This window comes from Pinus tabuliformis, chromosome 4_1, assembly GCF_031772625.1.
Source record: "Pinus tabuliformis cultivar Carrire ecotype Pingquan chromosome 4_1, CPIR1, whole genome shotgun sequence".
In the NCBI taxonomy this organism is placed as follows: Eukaryota; Viridiplantae; Streptophyta; class Pinopsida; order Pinales; family Pinaceae; genus Pinus; species Pinus tabuliformis.
The window spans coordinates 836,384,784-836,406,316 of record NC_142303.1 but is presented as its reverse complement, the minus strand read 5'-3'; the positions used below and the strand labels follow the sequence as shown (position 1 = coordinate 836,406,316).

Sequence of the window (21,533 nt, the reverse complement as noted above, 5' to 3'; positions counted from 1 at the left end):
GGTATCTTACTTTGGTAATCACCAGACATAGCATCCAAATTCTGAGGTAGAACGAGATCTGGTAGCCATGGCTCATGGAGAATTTGAAATTGATGCTGAAATAACAAAGGGATTTGTGATAACGAGAGAAGTTGATGATGCAGAAGAGACGGGTATTTGAGGTGTAATGACAAGTTGTTGAGGAATTGAAGGTATGAATGGAGGAGTCAATTGATGCTCTGAAATTTGAGGAAATGATGACGAGGCAAGAGATGTTGAAGCTGAATCATAGAGTTCAGGAATTCGATCAGTGGTGATAGATGACTGAGGAGAGTTTCAACGATTACGGTTACTTATCAGATTGGCTTGTTAGATTTCAAGCTCGTCGATGAATACAAGATCTGAAATTAGGTCTAGTAATTCACTATCTGATGAGGTTCTAAACAAGGATAAACCAAATTGTTCATCAAAAGGAATATCTTTGAGGTACACCTACTTCACAGGACATGAAAAAGATCCGAAAACTGGTCTAGGACTTGATAAACTCTCTTGTTTGAGGATCCTGGGAATGAGATTATGATTTTCAAATATGGGAGGGGAATTGGGATCAGGATTGGACCTGGTGTATCTTCTTGAAGCCAATGTGTTTGATTTTCCCAAAAATTCAAATGGACATTACAATTTTTTCAGCCTAATGAATTCTAAACCTATCATCCAAAAGTCTAGAATTTTTCAAGAGTATCGGGGTAATATATTTCCGTTCTTCCCCAATATGGTCACCACTATGTTAGAGCCTAAATTGACCTCAGGCTAAAGGGAGGCAATCCTAGGATAACTACAAATCATGCTTAACTTGGTAGCTTGCCCTACCAGGTCGGGAGAGGGCTCTCTCCTTGTCAATCTCAGTGAGGATGGTTGCAATTATGTCTTGAGATGACTGAAATGAATGCTAATTTTAGGTTAGGTATAGTAGATTAGGGTTTCTGGTTTGATTTTTAGGTTTTGGTTGCTGGATCAATTGGAGAATGCAGATTGGATCCAAGAAATCAACTCAGGGATATAGTCATGTTCTGTGGGGTGAGGTAGACAAGGGTTTATGTAAGAGAAATGGATTGAGATGGTAGGTTAAGATAGTTGAGGAGTTGAGGAGGGCATAAATAAACTATGAGTCCTCTTCAAACAGTTGAAAACGTTAAAAACCAAATCCATTCCCAAGACAAAGCACAACAATGTATTTTGTCTATTCACCTTGATTCATTTAGTTTTAGAATAGAAAGATAGATTTGGATACATATAAAACATAAGAAAAAATCATTACAAAGAAGAAACAATACATAAACTCACTGTCACAAGAATCCCACAAAAATAGCTGTGAAACCTGGTTTTATTCCTTACCAAACTACGGTAGAGATATATAATATAGTTCAGAGCTTCCACAAGAGTCCAACCTTTACAAATGAATGAAAAAGTATATAATATACGCATAAAACCATTCATACTAGCTATCAGGGGTAGAATCCATGAGAAGAGGGGTGGTTTCAACCATATCTAAACTAGGAACACAAAAGTAGGCAGTGGAACAACTTGCCTTTAAAACTTAGGAAACTAATTCATTCATGATCAAAACCACTTGAAACTTGATGTATCTACCCTATGAGGTATATTTCATCCATATTTACATCAAATTCATAATTTACCATGCATACGTTTACCAAGAAATGAGGAAAAAATCAATTTCCAAGAAAACTAGGAAAAAATTGGAAAGCTAGGCAAAACTGGCAAAATCAGTTTAATGCGTAGCACCAAAATTTTAATGCATAGCGCCATTTCAAGGCTAGTTTTGGAGGCCTTCCCGAGGTCCAAATCAGGTGCAAGTTGGCTTGCCTGCTTGTCTAGTTTCTGGAACAATTTGATTTTTCTGATTTGGAGCTCATTTGTCCCTCCAAAATTTGATTCTCCCAAGACTGCTTCCTGTGTAGCAAAAAAGTGGTAGAGAGGGCACTTTTTGGGTGTTTTTTTCCCTTTTGGTGACCAATACCTTGTCCAAAATTCCTCAATATTTCTGAGTTGACTTATTTTTCCATGCCGATTCTAAATATATAGGCCATTTTGTAAATAGAGGTCCCCATCAAAAGCATAGCACCAGTGGCGCTGCACACCTATTGGAAAAACCTGTTTTTCTAATTTCAAAATTCATAAATGACAAAAATTGCTCAAAATTTCTTGAAATTTGGCATGAGGGATCCTTGTTAGGTGCTTTATTGAGCCAATGATTTTTCAGCCAAGATCTTGAGTTTATCTTGCTCTTTCTTGTTCCTCAAAACTCTTCTTAGCTTGGCTTTTAGCCTCTTTGTCCTTGCATTGCAAATCCTGTTTTGGGCTAGGTAGTGGTAGGCCATGTGGCGAAGCATCGTTTTCTCTTTTTTTTCCTTCTCAAGCAACTTCTCCAAGTGCATATTCGCCTTCTCCAACAAATACTCCCGGTCATTCTCTATTTCTTGTTCAATGGAGGTCAACTTGCCCTTTGCCCTCTTGGACCTTTGCTGGTTTTCTTTGATGATTTCCAGCTCCATGAGGTCTTGTTTGTCGGTAAGCTGCTTGTTTTCTTGCTCAAGGTAGCTAATGACCCGTTTATCTCTCTCAAGGTTAACTGATAAGGCTCGTATTTCAGCCTCCTTCTCTTTAATAATCATGTCCTTGATTCTTGAGCCTTGAGAGCCCAAGTCAGTGGCATCATCCTCAATCAAAGTAAACTCTTTGTCTTGCCCTCCAGTAGGGCTCTCCTCATGCATCTTTTGCTTCCCTTTGTCTCTACTCTTTAACTATTGACCAACCTGTATAGCTAGAGAAGGCAAAGCCCCTTCCACCCCATGTAGAGATAGCATTTTCCTATAATCTAGTGAAGAAGGCAAGACCCCTTCCACCCATGGTGGAGATAGTACTCGCTTGGCAGCAGAAAAAAGACTCCTCATGCCTCTCTCATAAGTGACAAATATTGGCACACCTGTAGTCTCGGTCTCATGGACACCTGGATGTCCTGATGGTCCTCCTTCCTCCTGAGGCACTGATGAAACCTGAGGGCCTTTGAACATCTCATGGGCAATAAAGGTCTCCCATGGTATGTTCAGCAAGTTTAGCTGGTGCAAGACAACAATCTTAATCAATGAGAAGTGGTAAATGCTGCTGAGTTGCTGAGGAAAAGGTTTTCTTTGAACATAGTGGGCCATCTTCTCAATGTTCTTGTATATAAAGTAAGGGAGGTTCATCATCCTCACCCTAGTAAAGTGCATCAACAACTTGATATGATATGCATACAAGCGGAAAAACCTTCCTTCACAGGTGAAATATTTGATAATAAGCTTCATGAGAGGGACAATGCTCTTCTCTAAGTATTTGAAGGGAAATACTCTGTTGATTTTGCTATGATATCCAGCCTTAATGTAAAGCTCATAATGTTCTTTGTCCACATACTATCCTTTATTCCATTGCTCCCCTACTTTGGGGATGCCTGTTGCTTCTGAAATGGTGGTAGGTGACAAGGTGAAGGAGACACCAGCGAGATTCACTTAGCCATTATGTAGATGGGTGACAAACAACTCGGCAAGCTCATGATGAAACTTTACCCTCTCCATCATTTCACAAAACTCATAGCAAGACTGATGTCTGAAACTAGATATAGCAAGAGGACAAGCAAGCAATTCTGTGAGACTAATAGGTTCCTCTCGGATGATCTTTTCCCCTTTGTGTGGCTTTCTTGGGACATTTACTTCTCTGGAAGTGTCACTAAAAGTTTATTCCTCCCTCTCATAGTCTATGTCTCCCTCCATGGATTTTTGATAATGTGATAGGTGATGTAAGATGAGGGATTATAGGGATAACAAGATGAGTATGAAGAGATTTTAGAAATACAAGGTAAGTGATGTGTATGAGGAAGCGAATGCTTGGAGGAGTAGGAATTTGGGTTTCTTTTGGGGAATGAAGGGAGTGAAAGGTGTTGAGGATGTGGAATAAGAGTTTGATAGTGAAGTAGGTGTAGTGGGATGGATTGATTTGGGAGTTAGGGTTTGGGAATAGTGTAATAGGGCTAGGGTTTGATAAGAAGAGTAGGGTTTTGTGGAGTGAATTTTAATGTCTAAGGGATAGGGAATGGGACTTGGAAAACTCAATATGAATGGAGTAAAAGAGGACAAGAACTACCTTTGATAACTTGTGAGAGGTGGTTTAGTAATTATTTAGGGTTTGTGTTTGACAGTTAGGGTTTTTTGTAAAGGAAACCAAACAGAACCCTAGCAACCAAAAACAACTCTTCAAAGCGAAGAAGGATGATATACTTACTTGGAACAAGCATCAAATGATTTTTTAGGAAATTTGGAGGCGATTTGAGGCAATTCGGGCTTCATCAACATGTGTGTAGCACTCACTAACAAGTGTGTAGCTCCATTTTAATGCGCATCACCAGACCAAATTTACACTGTCAAACTGCAATAGGTGCGCAGCGCACTTTTAATGCGTAGTGCCATGGAAATAATGCACAACGCCAACAAATCTTTGCCAAATTTCCTCTGTTTTCCTCCCTTGGCTCAAAATTGCGTTTTCAATTCTCCTTAGCTCTCCAATTCAACAAGGAATGAATAAAACATATGAATTGGCCTTTTATACTTTTCCTCTTTTGATTTTTCATAAACCAAAACCCAATTTTCTATAGTTTTGATAGCTTTTTCAAAATGCTTTGTTTTGCTAATATTTGACTTTTTTGCCTTTTTCCAGGTGGACTGATTTTCATCATATTGACTTTTTGCAGTGGCAGGAGCTGGCATTGCTGCCAGGTCACCAGGAACAGCTTATGAAGAATTATTACATATAAGAACTATAAAATTACATAATTTATATGAAATGAAACCATTAAGTACAAATGCTCTATTTCACCTCAAAACACTATTTTAAGGTGAAAGAGCTTTATTTTGGCATATCAAAAGTAAACTCATGACTATATGAACTTTTTTATCCTCCTCATGTGCCTGTTGGCCCTTTTATTCAATCTTGGATGACCATGATGACAAACCCTAAGACCTAGTGAAAGTAAACCTTAAGACTGGTTTTAATAAATGAAATGAACTGGAATGACTATGAATGACTGAAACATGTTTTAACAAGTCAACATGTATATGACATGAGGGAAACTGAAATGAAACCACTACCATCAGTTGATCCATGACCTAATGGAATGTAGTTGATTGAATGAGACACCTAACATGCATGCGAGAAAGAGCAATTTTGATAGTTGATGGCGATGTGAAGATACTGACACTAACACCTACGACATTACGAAAGTATTTTCTTTCCCATGGATATTTGAGAAAATTTGGTCTTGCACTCCCTCCAAGATTATTCTCCTTGCCTTGGCTACATATTTATTCCAATAGGCTAGGTTCTAGGCATCCATTGATGTTGGTTTTCCAATGTTTGTCTTGACATATTCCAGCAATTCTCTATCATCAAGTACCACATCCATGTGATCCTTCCATGCAATGAAATTTGAGTTGCCTTCCAAGTCAAACTCTAATCTTAGTCGGTTGAAGGTCATCTTCACAACTCTAAGGATATCCTGCTACACCAAAGCTATAAATTTGAAGCTCCTAAGGAACAAATTTGAAATTCCTGTTCTAATGTGAATCCTGCTCTGAAACCATGTAGAAATTTGTTGATAGAATTGCAACTGCTCAAGAAATTTTAATCTAAATCAAGAGACACAATTCTACTCTATTGATCTACAAAATTCAATTCACAATTTAAAACAACAATTTCATAATGCAATAATAAATAACACACATGCACAATATTTTTTTCTAGGTTAACCCAACTGGGAAAAACCCCTCAAGCCTCTTTTGCATTAATCAAATGAATAAAGATGTATTACAGTTGTTAGCTCAGTGTGAGCTCAACAAGCAAGTGAATAACCTATCTATTTGCTCAGTGAGAAGCTCTAACCAAGACTTAGTCAAATTTCTTTCTCTGCTTGAGCCCCTATTTCCTTGCGCAATTCCTATAGAATTAGCCCCTATTTTGTAGGAATTTTCCTCTAATTGATTGCACAATTCCCAAGGATTGATCATTTGACTGCATGCAACACCTACACACTTAAACTAGTTTACAACTGCTTATCACACTACCTTGGAATCTCTACCACAACTAGGAACTCGAATTCTTTGCATGCACTAGTTATTTTAGGTTGATTAATTAGCTAATTGGATGATCACTGAGTTATATTGATGTCCCACTACACAATTGACCTTCCACTAGTTCCTCCAACTATTAGAACTAGTTTAATTGAACTCAACTGGATATAACTGAACTAGATTACTAAAATTTAGCAATCACACATGCTTAACTAAACTCCAAGCCCTCTAACTCGAATTTACTGAGCTAACTGTGTGACAAGAGCCATGTCACACAAGTTAACTGGATCCAGGTCGTCTACTGATGTGGAAATTCGAATTTTCTCAATTTGACCAATGCAAAGTCAAATTAAGACTTTCTTGCTGCACTTCTCGACATACCCTTTCCTTGTCATCATATGCATGCTTTCTCCCACTTGTGTTTTCCTCTCCCTATTGGATGAATGATCAACTCCCCCCTTTTGCATGCAATTCACCCTTCATTGTGATTACAAATTTCTATAGATGTAGAAAAAATCGCTAGACATAATTGGACCATGCCTCTCACAAATATCATAAAAGTACTCAACCCATTCTTCGCATAATTATGGAATGTGGCCTTCCCACTAACCTCATTAAATGATTAAGTTTGATAATTTAAAAAGAATCATATCACTATTGTAATACATGTTGAATATTATTTAAGATCCTCTCACACTTCCCCTCTTGTAATATCAAACTAATTATTTTACTAATTATAGAAATGAACATAATTATTTATTTATATTTCCATGACCATAAAATAAAATAATCACTAAAATATCTCTTCAAAATAATAATTAATATTAAATTATAATTAATTATATTGGATAGAAAAAATTAAAATTAAAAATATTAAAAATATTCATTATATCAACCATAACAAAAATAATCCAAACCTATAAAAGAAAAATCTCCTTGTATAACTTTATCCCCAAGTTGGGCTCTCAAAATTGACATTTGGATTCTCCATTAAAAAAAGACAAAACCTTCTCAAATACCTTGATAATTTGAATAAATATCTAATGACATAAACTATTATTGTAATTAAATATTTTAGGTTCTTGTGGTTAAAAAAATAACCTTTTTCCATGGTAACCGAAGCCAACTCATTCATTGGAATCAAATTCTTTTATTCCCCCAAAAAAATTAAAACTTCAATGTATTAATTTATGATGAATAGGAGAGAGAAATATCATGGATTCAATTCAAGATATGCTATGTAAATGATCATACTTTAGCGTTTAGTCATTTAATTACATTTCCAATGCAGAGTTGACAGGCTAAAGTTACAAGCATTTCTCTCATATAGATATTAAAAATTAAATATAATTAATTTTATTTATTATTATAATTATTAAAACAAAATCTTACACATTTTGCATGTGATATTTTGAAATGCATTTAAATGTTTTGGAATAAATCAAAATATGTTTAAGTTAATTTCATGTTGTGAAATGCCATAATACATATTATAATAATTTAAATATTTAAATTTTTCTATAATATAGAAATTAAATTAAATTTTTGTTTTATTATAATAATTTTTAAAAATATTTTATAAGTGAGATAATGAGATGGATTTTAAGAATTGATTTAAAATGTATTAAAATATTTCTTTATTAATTCAGGAATTTGGAATATATATTTAAAATAATTTAATAATCTAAAATGTATTAATATTCATTTACATTTATTTAAACGCATTTCAGTGAACTAATTTGGAATGCTTTCAGATTCATTTACATTTATTTAAATGTTGCCTTTTTAACCAAATTTACATAAATAAAACTAAAACTTAAATGTTGCCTTTTTAACCAAATTTACATAAATAAAACTAAAACCTTATTATAAATAGGAATTTTCAAATTCAATATAATAATGAAATAAAATAGTTTAAACTATGTTAATGAAATGAAATAATTTAAAATATATTAATTTATTTATTAGGGATAATATAAAAATATAAAATCATTTTGGAAAATAGAATGATTTGGGTGTTCAGTAAATCATAAATAAAATTAAAATTCTATTATAAAATAATGTAAAATTGTCAAAATTATTATAATAATGAAGTGAAATGGTTTACCAGGTATTAATTTAATTTCATAAATCATATAGAAATACGAAATTCATTCCAATAATGGAATGATTTGGATTGCCTTAATATTTATTTAATTTTTTATAAACTAAACCAAATCAAACTTTAATCCATATACAAACCAAATCTTTCTTATTTGTTTATTAATATTAATGACAATTACCCTATTATTAATTAAACGCTGTAGAATCAATTAACCATGAGAAAGACAAAACCCTAAATGAGATTTAAACCAAATGTTATTCAGCAACATCAACGAGGGTTGCCTAATTATTTATTCAGCCGGATACATAATTGCCCACTGGAAAGCCCAAGGAAATGATCCTTCATCCAGTCGATAACACCGGCACCATGGCTGTTACAGCTTCCATGGCGGCCCCAACAGGAGGAAGAGAATGGGGTTAAAAAAATGGCCGGCGGCCATGTCTTTTTGAAAAAAAGCAAAATCACCACAATTACATAAACAATTAAATGGCCGGCAGGCGGCGAGCAAGGACAAGCTTATTAACTAACTAGCTACTGGAAGTTACAGAGGAGCAAGGTTTGTGCGGCGCCCTATTAGTTATTCGGGCTTGTGGACGATGAAGGAGATGCACTGCACTTGGCGGACGTTGTCAAAGCCAATGACACGGATGAAGGCTTTGGGGTATGCCTTGGCACACTCTCTCACCTCGTTTATCACCTGAGATGCCTCTGTGCACCCAAACATCGGCAACTTCCACATCACCCAGTATCTCCCATCGTAGTACCCCGGGCTCCTATTATACTTCCTCGAGATGGATCCTTCCTGCGCGCACATACATACACACAATTCATAATAAAAATTTATACCCATTTTATTTTCGACCTAGTATCAAAGTTCAAATCTCCATTAATCAATCTTAAAAAAATAAAAACTCACCAGATCAAACTCTAGACAAGGCACCCACTTGTTCCTCAACAAGTACTCAACCTCCTTCACCAGCTGCTCCTCGGTTAGCGTAGGGAGGTAGGACAGAGTCTCAAACTTGGGGTTCCCGAATGGAGGCCACACCTGCAGCAATTATATTCATGCAACCCATTAACTAACACCATTTCTCAGCTACTAAATCGATTCATTCATCAATTTCTAATTTAATTTCACACACCCACCTGCATGCATCGCACTCGCCCACCGTTGTTCGTGGTCTTTTGCTCCCATTCCGCTGCTGCGTTGCTCATCTTGAAGCTGGAGGGGAATTGCGCCGTGGACTTGAGCCCCGTGAACGCCGACACCACGTTGGTGCTGCTGCTGTTCCCGTTGCCATTGCTGGACTTGAGGGGCGCGGCTACTGCTGCCATTGCTGCGGCGGGGGACATGATCGCAGAGGCCATTGTGTTTAGACGGAATGTATAGATAGAAACTGTATCCCAACCCAATGGGTATATAACATATGGTGCGTCTGCCTAAGTCTACGCTGCTTTCCGTCGATCCGACGGTGAAGAGTGTGAACCGATAAGCTCTCGGTGCACCTGGACCGTTAGATCCTGTGGGCCTACTGACTCTTTGCAAACCTCACAATTGTGATAAGAGTTTGTGAACAGCACATCACGTAGTTGTCAGTGCCTTATCTTTTTCCGCTTTTCAATTTGTGACCCGAATTGGATTAAAGAAGCTCCAAATGATATGACCAACCCAATCAGCTCTACCTATTTATATCAAAATCAAAGGCTTAAGCCAATTCTTAGTGAAGAGCATGATCAAGACCTTGATTCACTTTACTTATATTCTATTAATTTATTAGATAAATCAAATTTATTAAAATACAAGAGCATGATCAAGACCTTTATTCGCTTTACTTTTATTCTATTAATTTATTAAATAAATCAAATTTATTAAAGTACAAATCTTACAAAAATTCTAAGAAAATGCTAAATGCTACTGAGTTGCTGAGGAAAAGGTTTTCTTTGAACATAGTGGGCCATCTTCTCAATGTTTCTATATATAAAGTAAGGGAGGCTCATCATCCTCACCCTAGTAAAGTGCATACAAGCGGAAAAACCTTCCTTCACAGGGGAAATATTTGATAATAAGCTTCATGAGAGGGACAAAACTCTTCTCTAAGTATTTGAAGGCAAATACTCTGCTGATTTTGTTGTGATATCTAGCCTTAATGTAAGGCTTATAATGTTCTTTGTCCACATACTATCATTTATTTCATTGCTCCCCTACATTGGGGATGCCTGTTGCTTCTGAAATGGTGGTAGGTGACAAGGTGAAGGAGACACCAGCGAGATTCACTTGGCCATTATGTAGATGGGTGACAAACAACTCGGCAAGCTCATGATGAAACTTTACCCTCTCCACCATTTCACAAAACTCATAGCAAGACTGATGTCTGAAACTAGTTATAACAAGAGGACAAGCAAGCAATTCTGTGAGACTGATGGGTTCCTCCCGGATGATCTTTTCCCCTTTGTGTGGCTTTCTTGGGACATGTACTTCTCTGGAAGTGTCACTAAAAGTTTATTCCTCCCCCTCATAGTCTATGTCTCCCTCCATGGATTTTTGATATTGTGATAGGTGATGTAAGATGAGGGATTATAGTGATAATAAGATGAGTATGAAGAGATTTTAGAAATACAAGGTAAGTGATGTGTATGAGGAAGCAAATGCTTGGAGGAGTAGGAATTTGGGTTTCTTTTGGGGAATGAAGGGAGTGAAAGGTGTTGAGGATGTGGAATAAGAGTTTGATAATGAAGTAGGTGTAGTGGGATGGATTGATTTGGGAGTTAGGGTTTGGGAATAGTGTAATAGGGCTAGGGTTTGATAAGGAGAGTAGGGTTTTGTGGAGTGAATTTTAATGTCTAAGGGATACGGAATGGGACTTGTAAAACTCAATATGAATGGAGTAAGAGAGGACAACAACTACCTTTGATAACTTGTGAGAGGTGGTTTAGTAATTATTTAGGGTTTGTGTTTGACAGTTAGGGTTTGTTGTAAAGGAAACCAAACAGAACCCTAGCAACCAAAAACAACTCTTCAAAGCAAGGAAGGATGATATACTTACTTGGAACAAGCATCAAATGATTTTTTAGGAAATTTGGAGGCGATTTGAGGCAATTCGGGCTTCATCAACAAGTGTGTAGCGCTCACTAACAAGTGTGTAGCTCCATTTTAATGCACAGCACCAAACCAAATTTACACTGTCAAACTGCAATAGGTGTGCAACGCACTTTTAATGCGTAGCGCCAACAAATCTTTGCCAAATTTCCTCTGTTTTCCTCCCTTGGCTCAAAATTGTGTTTTCAATTCTCCTTAGCTCTCCAATTCAACAAGGAATGAATAAAACATATGAATTGGCCTTTTATACTTTTCCTCTTTTGATTTTTCATAAACCAAAACCCAATTTTCTATAGTTTTGATAGCTTTTTCAAAATGCTTTGTTTTGCTAATATCTAACTTTTTTGCCTTTTTGCAGGTGGACTGATTTTCATCATATTGACTTTTTGTAGTGGCAGGAGCTGGCATTGTTGCCAAGTCACCAGGAACAACTTATGAAGAATTATTACATATAAGAACTATATAACTACATAATTTATATGAAATGAAACCATTAAGTACAAATGCTCTATTTCACCTCAAAACACTATTTTAAGGTGAAAGAGCTTTATTTTAGCATATCAAAAGTAAACTCATGACTATATGAACTTTTTTATCCTCCTCATGTGCCTGCTGGCCCTTTTATTCAATCTTGGATTACCATGATGGCAAACCCTAAGACCTAGTGAAACTAAACCTTAAGACTGGTTTTTATAAATGAAATGAACTGGAATGACTATGAATGAATAAAAGATGTTTGAACAAGTCAACAGGTATATGACATGAGGGAAACTAAAATGAAGCCACTACCATCAGTTGATCCATGACCTAATGGAATGCATCTGATTGAATGAGACACCTAACATGCATGCGAGAAAGAGCAATTTTGATCGTTGATGGCGGTGTGAAGATACTGACACTAACACCTACCACATTACGAAAGGATTTTCTTTCCCATGGATATTTGAGAAAATGTGGTCTTGCACTCCCTCCAAGATTATTCTCCTTGCCTTGGCTACATATTTATTCCAATAGGCTAGGTTCTAGGCATCCATTGATGTTGGTTTTTCAATGCTTATCTTGACATATTCCAACAATTCTCTGTCATCAAGCACCACATCCATGTGATCCTTCCATGCAATGAAATTTGAGTTGCCTTCCAAGTCAAACTCCAACCTTAGTCGGTTGAAGGTCATCTTCACAACTCTAAGGATATCCTGCTACACTGAAGCTATAAATTTGAAGCTCCTAAGGAAAAAATTTGAAATTCCTGTTCTAATGTGAATCCTGCTCTGAAACCATGTAGAAATTTGGTGATAGAATTGCAACTGCTCAAGAAATTTTAATCTAAATCAAGAGACACAATTCTACTCTATTGATCTACGAAATTCAATTCACAGTTTAAAACAACAATTTCTTAATGCAATAATAAATAACACACATGCACAATATTTTTTTCTAGGTCAACCCAACTGGGAAAAACCCCTCAAGCCTCTTTTGCATTAATCAAATGAATAAAGATGTATTACAATTGTTAGCTCAGTTTGAGCTCAACATGCAAGTGAATAACCTATCTATCTGCTCAATGAGAAGCTCTAACCTAGACTTAGTCAATTTTTTTCTCTGCTTGAGCCCCTATTTCCTTGTGCAATTCCTATAGAATTAGCCCCTATTTTGTAGGAATTTTCCTCTAATTGATTGCACAATTCCCAAGGATTGATCATTTGACTGCATACAACACCTACACACTTAAACTAGTTTACAACTGCTTATTACACTACCTTGGAATCTCTACCACAACTGGGAACTCGAATTCTTTGCATGCACTAGTTATTTTAGGTTGATTAATTAGCTAATTGGATGATCACTGAGTTAGATTAATGTCCCACTACACAATTGACCTTCCACTAGTTCCTCCAACTATTAGAACTAGTTTAATTGAACTCAACTGGATATAACTAAACTAGATTACTAAAATTTAGCAATCACACATGCTTAACTAAACTCCAAGCCCTCTAACTCGAATTTACTGAGCTAACTGAGTGACAAGAGCCATGTCACACAAGTTAACTGGATCCAAGTCGTCTACTGATGTGGAAATTCGAATTTTCTCAATTTGACCAATGCAAAGTCAAATTAAGACTTTCTTGCTGCACTTCTCAACATACCTTTTCCTTGTCATCATATGCATGCTTTCTCCCACTTGTGTTTTCCTCTCCCTATTGGATGAATGATCAACTCCCCCCTTTTGCATGCAATTCACCCTTCATTGTGATTACAAATTTCTGTAGATGTAGAAAAATTCTCTAGACATAATTGGACCATACCTGTCACAAATATCATGAAAGTACTCAACCCATTCTTCTCATAATTATGGAATGTGTCCTTCCCACTAACCTCATTAAATGATTGAGTTTGATAATTTAAAGAGAATCATATCACTATTGTAATACATGTTGAATATTATTTAAGATCCTCTCACACTTCCCCTCTTGTAATATCAAACTAATTATTTTACTAATTATATAAATGACAATAATTATTTATTTATATTTCCATGACCATAAAATAAAATAATCACTAAAATATCTCTTCAAAATAATAATTAATATTAAATTATAATTAATTATATTGGATAGAAAAAATTAAAATTAAAATTATTATAATTATTCATTATATCAACAACAACAAAAATCATCCAAACCTATGAAAGAAAAATCTCCTTGTAAAACTTTATCCCCAAGTTGGGCTCTCAAAATTGACATTTGGATTCTCCATTAAAACAAGGGAAGCTGCGAGGCAGCAAGTCCCTGCATCAAGTTAAAACTAGTTACTTATTATCCTACCAAATGACTGGTTTAACCAAGATTTATTGCGTACGTTGTTTCGGCACATTAAAATACTTGCATAATTTGAAATGACAAGAACACCATCTGAATAACGTTAACTTGTCCAAGTGGTAATGTTGTAAACAAGAATAGAGAATACAGTAAACAAAAGATTTCAGTAATTTCTCTGATGGGATGCAAAACCTTGAAAATAAGCATTTCTTATGACAGACTGTAACATGTGAAGAATACAAGACAAGCACGAATGCTAACAACTAAGACATTATGCCTATGAAGCAGACTGATACTCTTTTCAGAAAGTTTTCATATATATAGAAAACTGTCTCAAACAATTGATAACTACAACTGCTGGCAAACAAAACTGGAAACTTGCATACGGTATTCCCTGAAAGGAATACTGGCATCAATGATACATTTATCAGTCCTCAGTTTAGATTCTTTAGATTCAAGGAGTGTTGTTATTTCCAATCAGGGCAGTCTGCAGTGCCTCTCCTTTGTCAGCTTGATATGCTAGTTTTGTAATCATCGGCATCCTAGCAGAGACGATAAAAGCATAAAAAATGAGAGTTTCAGCACCATGGCAGATCCAAATGCATATTTGAAGCATCCGTTGTAGACCTGTAAGAGACCAAGAAGCGGGGAATTAAGACAACGCATAAAATAATGAAAAAATAGGCGTGAGATTCAGAATTTTGACTATCTCTCCACAAAGATGTGAGCTGTAACTCAAATATACTCCATAATCATGCCAAGTACTTGTTGTAGATTCATATGCTCCTCGTTCGAGATGTTATTGTTTTCTTGGTTTCTTTTTTCTTTGTGTTTCTACTTTTAATGAGTGTATGAAAGACATGTTCAGACAACAGGTATAATTAAAGCCCTTTCTTATAAAGCACACTACATAATACTAGCTATATTCTATTTTATTGTGCCTCCATGTATAAGACTCTAATGCAGATGACTGAACTACTTACTTATGCAGGTATCATGGTTTCTAATATACAAAAGGTCACCCTTGCAGCTACAATCATAGCTGCCCCATGTATTTTTGCAACTGCTATCTGAGCACTGGCAAGCTAAGAGACAGATTGATATGTGCTTCAGACTGTAGAATACAACTGGGTATTTTCAATGAGATAAAACTTACTAAACAGTGTAATAAACCAAAACATGAAAATGAAAATAAAAATGAATTTACATATATAATTGATTAAATCTGTATTATAAAAGGGAGGGATAAATTATGAACTAGCTAAACAGAGTGTATTAAAACGAAAAACCAAAACACACATATATATAGACTGAACTGTATAGCACAACTAGGTTTTCTCAATGAAATATTCTCAGTTCTCAGAACTTCTGAGCAGACGTAGCTTCCCAAGGAGTTTTCGAATGGCGGATTGGAACCCTTTGACATACAGCTCTTAAGCCCGAGGTTTCTCGTATGCTAGATTTTTGCCCAAAAGGATGTTTACCCACCAAGAGGAAACAACTAAAGACAGCAACCAGGGTTGGTTTTTTTTTTTTTTTGATGGGAACTAGGGATTTTCTGCTTGCAATCCAAAAATCAAATTCCTAAAATTTCTTCTTGCAATCCAAAAAACTAGTTTTTCTGTGATGGAAACTAGAAAGGTACCTGTGTCTATGATACCGATGATGATGTCCTCTTGAAGTCTAGTAGTGTCAGTTGAGGTTTCCAAAGAATTGTCATCTGGCATGCCCAAGAACTCCCAAGAGTGTGTTGTATGGAGCTTTCTCAGCTTGTTGGGAAATACAGAAACAACTTCAGGCATCTCTGCAACTCAGAAGGATGCTATAAAGATAAATATATGTATGAATTTAAACAAAAAGGATATTGGGAAAACAACAACTTCCCCTTTTTTTTAGTTAATGCAAAAACATAGACATATTAGTTCAATAAATCGAGTAAAAACTGGTTTAGTTCATCAATTCTTAACGAGCTGATCTAAAATTGATGGTTGTGATATTCAAATCACTTACTGGCCATATCTGCTGCCTGGGTATCTGATATTTGGGCCGCAAAACCTCTAAATCCATGTCGGTAGCTGTAAACCATAGATAACTTGGCTTTCTCCATGCTGTAGGTAGAGCAGAGTGTAATAAAGATTTTACAGTTCAATGACCAAGATAGCAGTCATTTTACAATTCATACTAAATATTCTAAAAAATGCTATATTAACAGCTTCCCTCAAATTGAGAGGTCTTTGCATTAAGTTAACATATCTGAAAGAGGAAATATTTGTGGTACCAACCTGCCATCATGGACAGCAACAAGAATCTCATGATTCTGGAGTGAGGTTATCTCTAGGTCATCATGCACTTTACTCCCCATGTATACAATATAAACCTGCAATATCCAGCAGTGTGCACGGAATCAAAGAAAAAACAAATTCACAAACATCTTCATATAAAACAATGAAGCATGCATATTCTAACTTTAAGCCCAACACAATTCTGTGCCATAAGAACTTCAAGGTATAAAACTTATCGGTATCGTTGAATTTTACCAGGTTCATAGAATTAATTTTTCCCCACAGAAAATTTGGGATGAATAGAATGAGTGTGCTTTGCATAAAATTCAAAAATGATACGACTTCGTTTATCATGCTATGAAGTTACTAGAATTCGTTTATCATGCAGTCATGGCATTCGTTTCATAAAAATGACAGAGGTGGCAGGCGGTATCCTTCTGCATATCTTCCAGCTGCAATAGAAGCAGTATGGCTGCCATGCCCTAGACTATCTCTTGCAGATCTGTATTCTATGCCATCATCAGAACTTACTGTTTTCAACGTTTCTTGTTTCTCAGCCTCCAATCCACTCAAATAATACCTGACACCAATCAGTTTCCTGAAATAAGCCATAAAAGTATTAGTGGTACTTATTTAAGTACTTAAAATACAGATGACAAAAATTAGACAGTTGAAATTCATGCTGCAATCTGAACTTCAATGGAACACAATTTACCTATTGCATGTTGAAGAAGGAAATTGATCAGCACTTTTGCACACTCCCTTCCAATGTGAAGGTACACGAGACATCAGATGGTCGCTGAAGCTTGGGGATTCAGGCCATATACCTGTTCATTGACATCTAAATGTTGAGATTCCCAGAGAGAACTCTGTCTATAACTAATTCTACTAGTAAGCACGAGGGTTGTCACTCCTTATGATAGTCAATTAAGAAGTTATGACATTTGAGTGACTCATACAATACAAACATCACTTTACAATTTCTGTGATTATGTTCCCTGCTATTTGTCCACCTAAAAGCAGAGTAACCAGTAATGTTGCCAATTTTTTGCTCTGATATGTCGTAGTTATCTGAGCCTATGAGGTTTGTCCTAGGAAAGTGGACGAGGCCAATTGCAAGTCCAGGGTAATATTGGCGGATTGGAACCCTTTGACATGTAGCTCTTGAGCCCGAGGTTTCTCATATGCTAGATTTTTGCCCAAAAGGATGTTTACCCACCGAGAGGAAACAACTAAAGACAACAACCAGGGTTGGGTTTTTTTTTTTTTGGATGGGAACAGGGGATTTTCTGCTTGCAATCCAAAAATCAAATTCCTAAAATTTCTGCTTGCAATCCAAAAAACTGGTTTTTCTGTGATGGAAACTAGAAAGGTACCTGTGTCTATGATATCGATGATGATGTCCTCTTGAAGTCTAGTAGAGTTAGTTGAGGTTTCCAAAGAATTGTCATCTGGCATGCCCAAGAACTCCCAAGAGTGTGTTGTATGGAGCTTTCTCAGCTTGTTGGGAAATACAGAAACAACTTCAGGCATCTCTGCAACTCAGAAGGATGCTATAAAGATAAATATATGTATGAATTCAAACAAAAGGGATATTGGGAAAACAATGACTTCCCCTTTTTTTTAGTTAATGCAAAAACATAGACATATTAGTTCAAAAAATTGAGTAAAAACTGGTTTAGTTCATCAATTATTAACGAGCTGATCTAAAATTGATGGTTGTGATATTCAAATCACTTACTGGCCATATCTGCTGCCTAGGTATCTGATATTTGGGCCGCAAAACCTCTAAATCCATGTCGGTAGCTGTAAACCATAGATAACTTGGCTTTCTCCATGCTGTAGATAGAGCAGAGTGTAATAAAGATTTTAAACATTATGTTCCTATTGATATGAGGTGGGTTTTAAATATTGTATTAAAAAGACAAAGTAACTTCCAAACTGAAAAGAACTTTCAAATGCACAAGTCTTCAGAATAGAAGAACGAAATGTGAAGGCTAGCAAACCAAAAAATCAAGACAACTTGGTAAATTAAATAAAAAACAAATTATATCAAAACCCAATCTGACCAGAGCTTAGGGTTCTAGTTAATTACAATGAGAAGTCATGCGATGCAAGGACCTGCACATATGCAGCCGTCCGCTTCCTGTTTCATTTTGTTCCTGTGTAAAAGAAAGGAGGTGGGTTTTAAAAGACACAGTAACTTCCAAGCTGTAAAAAAGCTTTCAAACGCACAGGTCATAAGCAAAGATTGCTCACATTACCAACACCCAACTATCCATAATAATATTTTGAAAAAATAGTTGATGTCTAAATTTTCAAGATTGACAAACTTTGACGGAGTTCGCACATAGCGGAAGCTGTGGGAATCGCACGCTGGATAGGGCTTCGCACTTAACTGGCTAGGGCTTCGCTCTTCACTGGCTAGGACTAGAATCCAAGTACAGAGGCATTTGATGTCGCAACAATCACAATGCCTGCAGGCAGATGTAAGAAGCCAAAAATTAGTTAAGTAAACAAATTAGATGTATGAGGCCCATGGAAATTTAACCTGAGCAGTTTCAATTAACTCACTGTAAACAATAAATCTCACCTGTGTCTGGAAGGCAGTAATCTGGTAATAATGGGGAACATATCGCTGCAATAGCAGTTGGGCTCGATGCGTTGGTCAGGTTCACCGCTAGACATAGTCGGAGAGACGGATTTCCTGCCAGCCAGAATGCAACCCCAACGGACTTAGGGTTTTGCAGAGCCATATTCGGGGGGCATCTCCGGGTGGTTAGCCATAGTTCCATGGTGGACCGCTGGATCACGCCTCTCAGATCAACGGTCGTGGGAGAGACCACTTAGCAACTGGAAGGGTGAACGCCTGGCAGATGACGGCATTAGATAGCTCAACACAAATCATGAAGAATAATATTTAAACCATAGTGTATCAACCGTAATCCGCATTCAAAGAAGATAACATTAAATGTTGCAAATTAATGCTAAGGCAAACATAGCATTACTTCATGCAGGTGTGAACTTGTTTTAATTACCTGTACCTCTCCCAACTTTTTCCTAACTTTTGAGCCTGTATGCCTAGGTTTGAGGCCAAATAAGACGATGAATCTTTTGAATCCTTTGATTGGTTAAAAATAAATATTTGATTTCGTTCGGTTTTAAAAAATAAAAAGTATTTCATTAATATAAACGGACTTTGCTTAAAATGGGAAAACATGCATTGGTTTGAGTGTCGGACTAATGCTTATCGGTGAAACCGATTGCTATAGTCCCTGCGGTCCTGCGGGCAGGGACTAAAAAAGACAAAACCTTCTCAAATACCTTGACAATTTAATAAATATCTAATGACATAAACTATTATTGTAATTAAATATTTTAGGTTCTTGTGGTTAAAAAAATAACTTTTTCCATGGTAACCGAAGCCAACTCATTCATTGGAATCAAATTCTTTTAGACATCTGATAGAATATTCCCCCAAAAAAAAATTAAAACTTCAATGTATTAAATTTTGATGAATAGGGGAGAGAAATATCATGGATTCAATTCAAGATATGCTATGTAAATGATCATACTTTAGCGTTTAATCATTTAATTACATTTCCAATGCAGAGTTGAGAGGCTAAAGTTACAAGCATTTCTCTCTCATATATATATATATATATATATATATTAAAAATTAAATATAATTAATTTTATTTGAAGAAGAGGAGGCGTACACAAATTGATTAAACTTATTAGTATTCGGGTTGGTGGACGATGAAGGAGATGCACTGCACTTGGCGGATGTTGTCAAAGCCAATGACACGGATGAAGGCTTTGGGGTATGCCTTGGCACACTCGTTCACCTCGTTTATCACCTGAGATGCCTCTGTGCACCCAAACATCAGTAACTTCCACATCACCCAGTATCTCCCATCGTAGTACCCTGGGGTACTTCCATACTTCCTCGAGATGGTTCCATCCTACGCGCACATACATACACACAATTCTTAATAAAAATTTATACCTATATTATTTTCAAATCTCCATAAATCAATCTTAAAAAAATAAAAACTCACCAGATCAAACTCTCCACAGTTGGATCTCAGAAGTATGGAAGCCTGTCATTTCTGATGAAATTAATATCTACCCCTGCGTTAGGGGTTTCTTTATAGTGGATTTTGAAAACCCTGAAATTAGACAATGTATTCTAGATTCCGGCCCTTGGTTTTGGGAAAACTCAGCCCTATTTATGAAGCCATGGAACCCATCATTTGATCCCATCAACAACAATCATAACCTCAGTACCAGTTTGGGTGAGATTGCCAAACCTACCTTTGCATCTCTAGAATTTCTCCTCGCTAAAAGCCATTGGAAATGCAATTGGGAAATTTTATTGTAGGTGCCTAGAAACAGAGGAATATGCCAGAACCACCTATGCACGTATCTGTGTGGAAATGGACTTCAGCGCCAGATTCCTAGCTGAAATAAACCTAACAAGTAAAGACTATGTGTGGAACTAGAAACTAGATTATGAAAGTGACCTCTTCAGATGTGAATCCTGCTTTGAGATAGGCCATCTAGCCAAAAATTGCCCAAAAGCCTCCCAGAAAAATTATGCTAGAAAGAATCACCACAAATCTACATGGTGGGAAGGAGCACAAAAAGAACATTACACTGTCATCAAGGAAGAATACTCTCCAGAAAACTCTGAATCGCAAGAAATCGGGCAAGAAAGAAACAACTCTCAAGACAAGCACGGGGAAAGCCCCGCCCAACAGCAAAAAAGTGAACTCGACAACCCCTCAAGCATCAATAGTTATGAGGATTCGAATACCGCACAAAATAAATCTTCATTTAATAGCAAAGCAGATCTCCCAGACCAAACTTCTTCTCTGACTATCTTCAAAAGGATGAACACAACAGATCGCGAAGCTAAGACACCAATGTCCCAAGAACCAGAAGAGATGAAGGAGATGCAAGATAAAGGAAGTTGGAAGACTGTAGAGAAAAAAAAAGAAAGCTACAACACCAATCTCGCCAAGAATGACGAGAAGTCAAACAATTAAGAATTAAGAAAATTATAGGTCCGAT

At 36.4% G+C, this 21,533-nt stretch overlaps 2 protein-coding genes and 1 long non-coding RNA gene across 4 annotated transcripts; all 3 read right to left on the bottom strand.

Annotated features, from left to right (window-relative positions):
• Positions 1-8,495: 8,495 nt before the first annotated feature.
• Positions 8,496-9,657, bottom strand: LOC149178818 (ribulose bisphosphate carboxylase small subunit, chloroplastic-like). The gene is made up of 3 exons (XM_089420442.1): positions 9,406-9,657; positions 9,176-9,307; positions 8,496-9,061 (listed from the first exon to the last, which is right to left on the bottom strand). The coding sequence occupies exons 1-3, from the start codon at positions 9,625-9,627 to the stop codon at positions 8,837-8,839; spliced, it is 579 nt and encodes a 192-aa protein (XP_089276568.1). The 5' UTR covers positions 9,628-9,657; the 3' UTR covers positions 8,496-8,836.
• Positions 9,658-14,360: 4,703 nt separating this feature from the next.
• Positions 14,361-17,501, bottom strand: LOC149178817 (subtilisin-like protease SBT3.6). Of its 2 annotated transcripts, XM_089423721.1 has the most exons (5): positions 17,173-17,501; positions 16,458-17,055; positions 16,186-16,283; positions 15,821-15,979; positions 14,361-14,802 (listed from the first exon to the last, which is right to left on the bottom strand). In XM_089423721.1, the coding sequence occupies exons 2-5, from the start codon at positions 16,535-16,537 to the stop codon at positions 14,630-14,632; spliced, it is 510 nt and encodes a 169-aa protein (XP_089279847.1). In that variant the 5' UTR covers positions 16,538-17,055; positions 17,173-17,501; the 3' UTR covers positions 14,361-14,629. The 2 variants fall into 2 exon arrangements, with proteins under 2 accessions (XP_089279847.1, XP_089279848.1); XM_089423722.1 differs by having other exon boundaries at positions 16,458-17,501.
• A 1,106-nt stretch (positions 17,502-18,607) lies between these two features.
• On the bottom strand, positions 18,608-19,225 carry LOC149178816 (uncharacterized). Its single transcript, XR_016258877.1, has 2 exons — positions 19,051-19,225; positions 18,608-18,934 (listed from the first exon to the last, which is right to left on the bottom strand). It is a non-coding gene; the product is annotated as an uncharacterized LOC149178816 (long non-coding RNA).
• Between the last annotated feature and the right edge of the window lie 2,308 nt (positions 19,226-21,533).

Bases quoted from the DNA above. Each gene is read 5' to 3' on its own strand.
- LOC149178818 (XM_089420442.1), bottom strand. From the start codon at position 9,627: ATGGCCTCTGCGATCATGTCCCCCGCCGCAGCAATGGCAGCAGTAGCC. The intron at 9,308-9,405 runs GTGGGTGTGTGA...TAATTGCTGCAG, and splicing joins GGCGAGTGCGATGCATGCAG to GTGTGGCCTCCATTCGGGAA. The intron at 9,062-9,175 runs GTGAGTTTTTAT...ATGTGCGCGCAG, and splicing joins CTTGTCTAGAGTTTGATCTG to GAAGGATCCATCTCGAGGAA.
- LOC149178817 (XM_089423722.1), bottom strand. From the start codon at position 16,537: ATGGGGAGTAAAGTGCATGATGACCTAGAGATAACCTCACTCCAGAAT. The intron at 15,980-16,185 runs GTAAGTGATTTG...TCTGAGTTGCAG, and splicing joins CCAGGCAGCAGATATGGCCA to AGATGCCTGAAGTTGTTTCT. The intron at 14,803-15,820 runs GTACCTTTCTAG...GGTCTCTTACAG, and splicing joins CATCGGTATCATAGACACAG to GTCTACAACGGATGCTTCAA.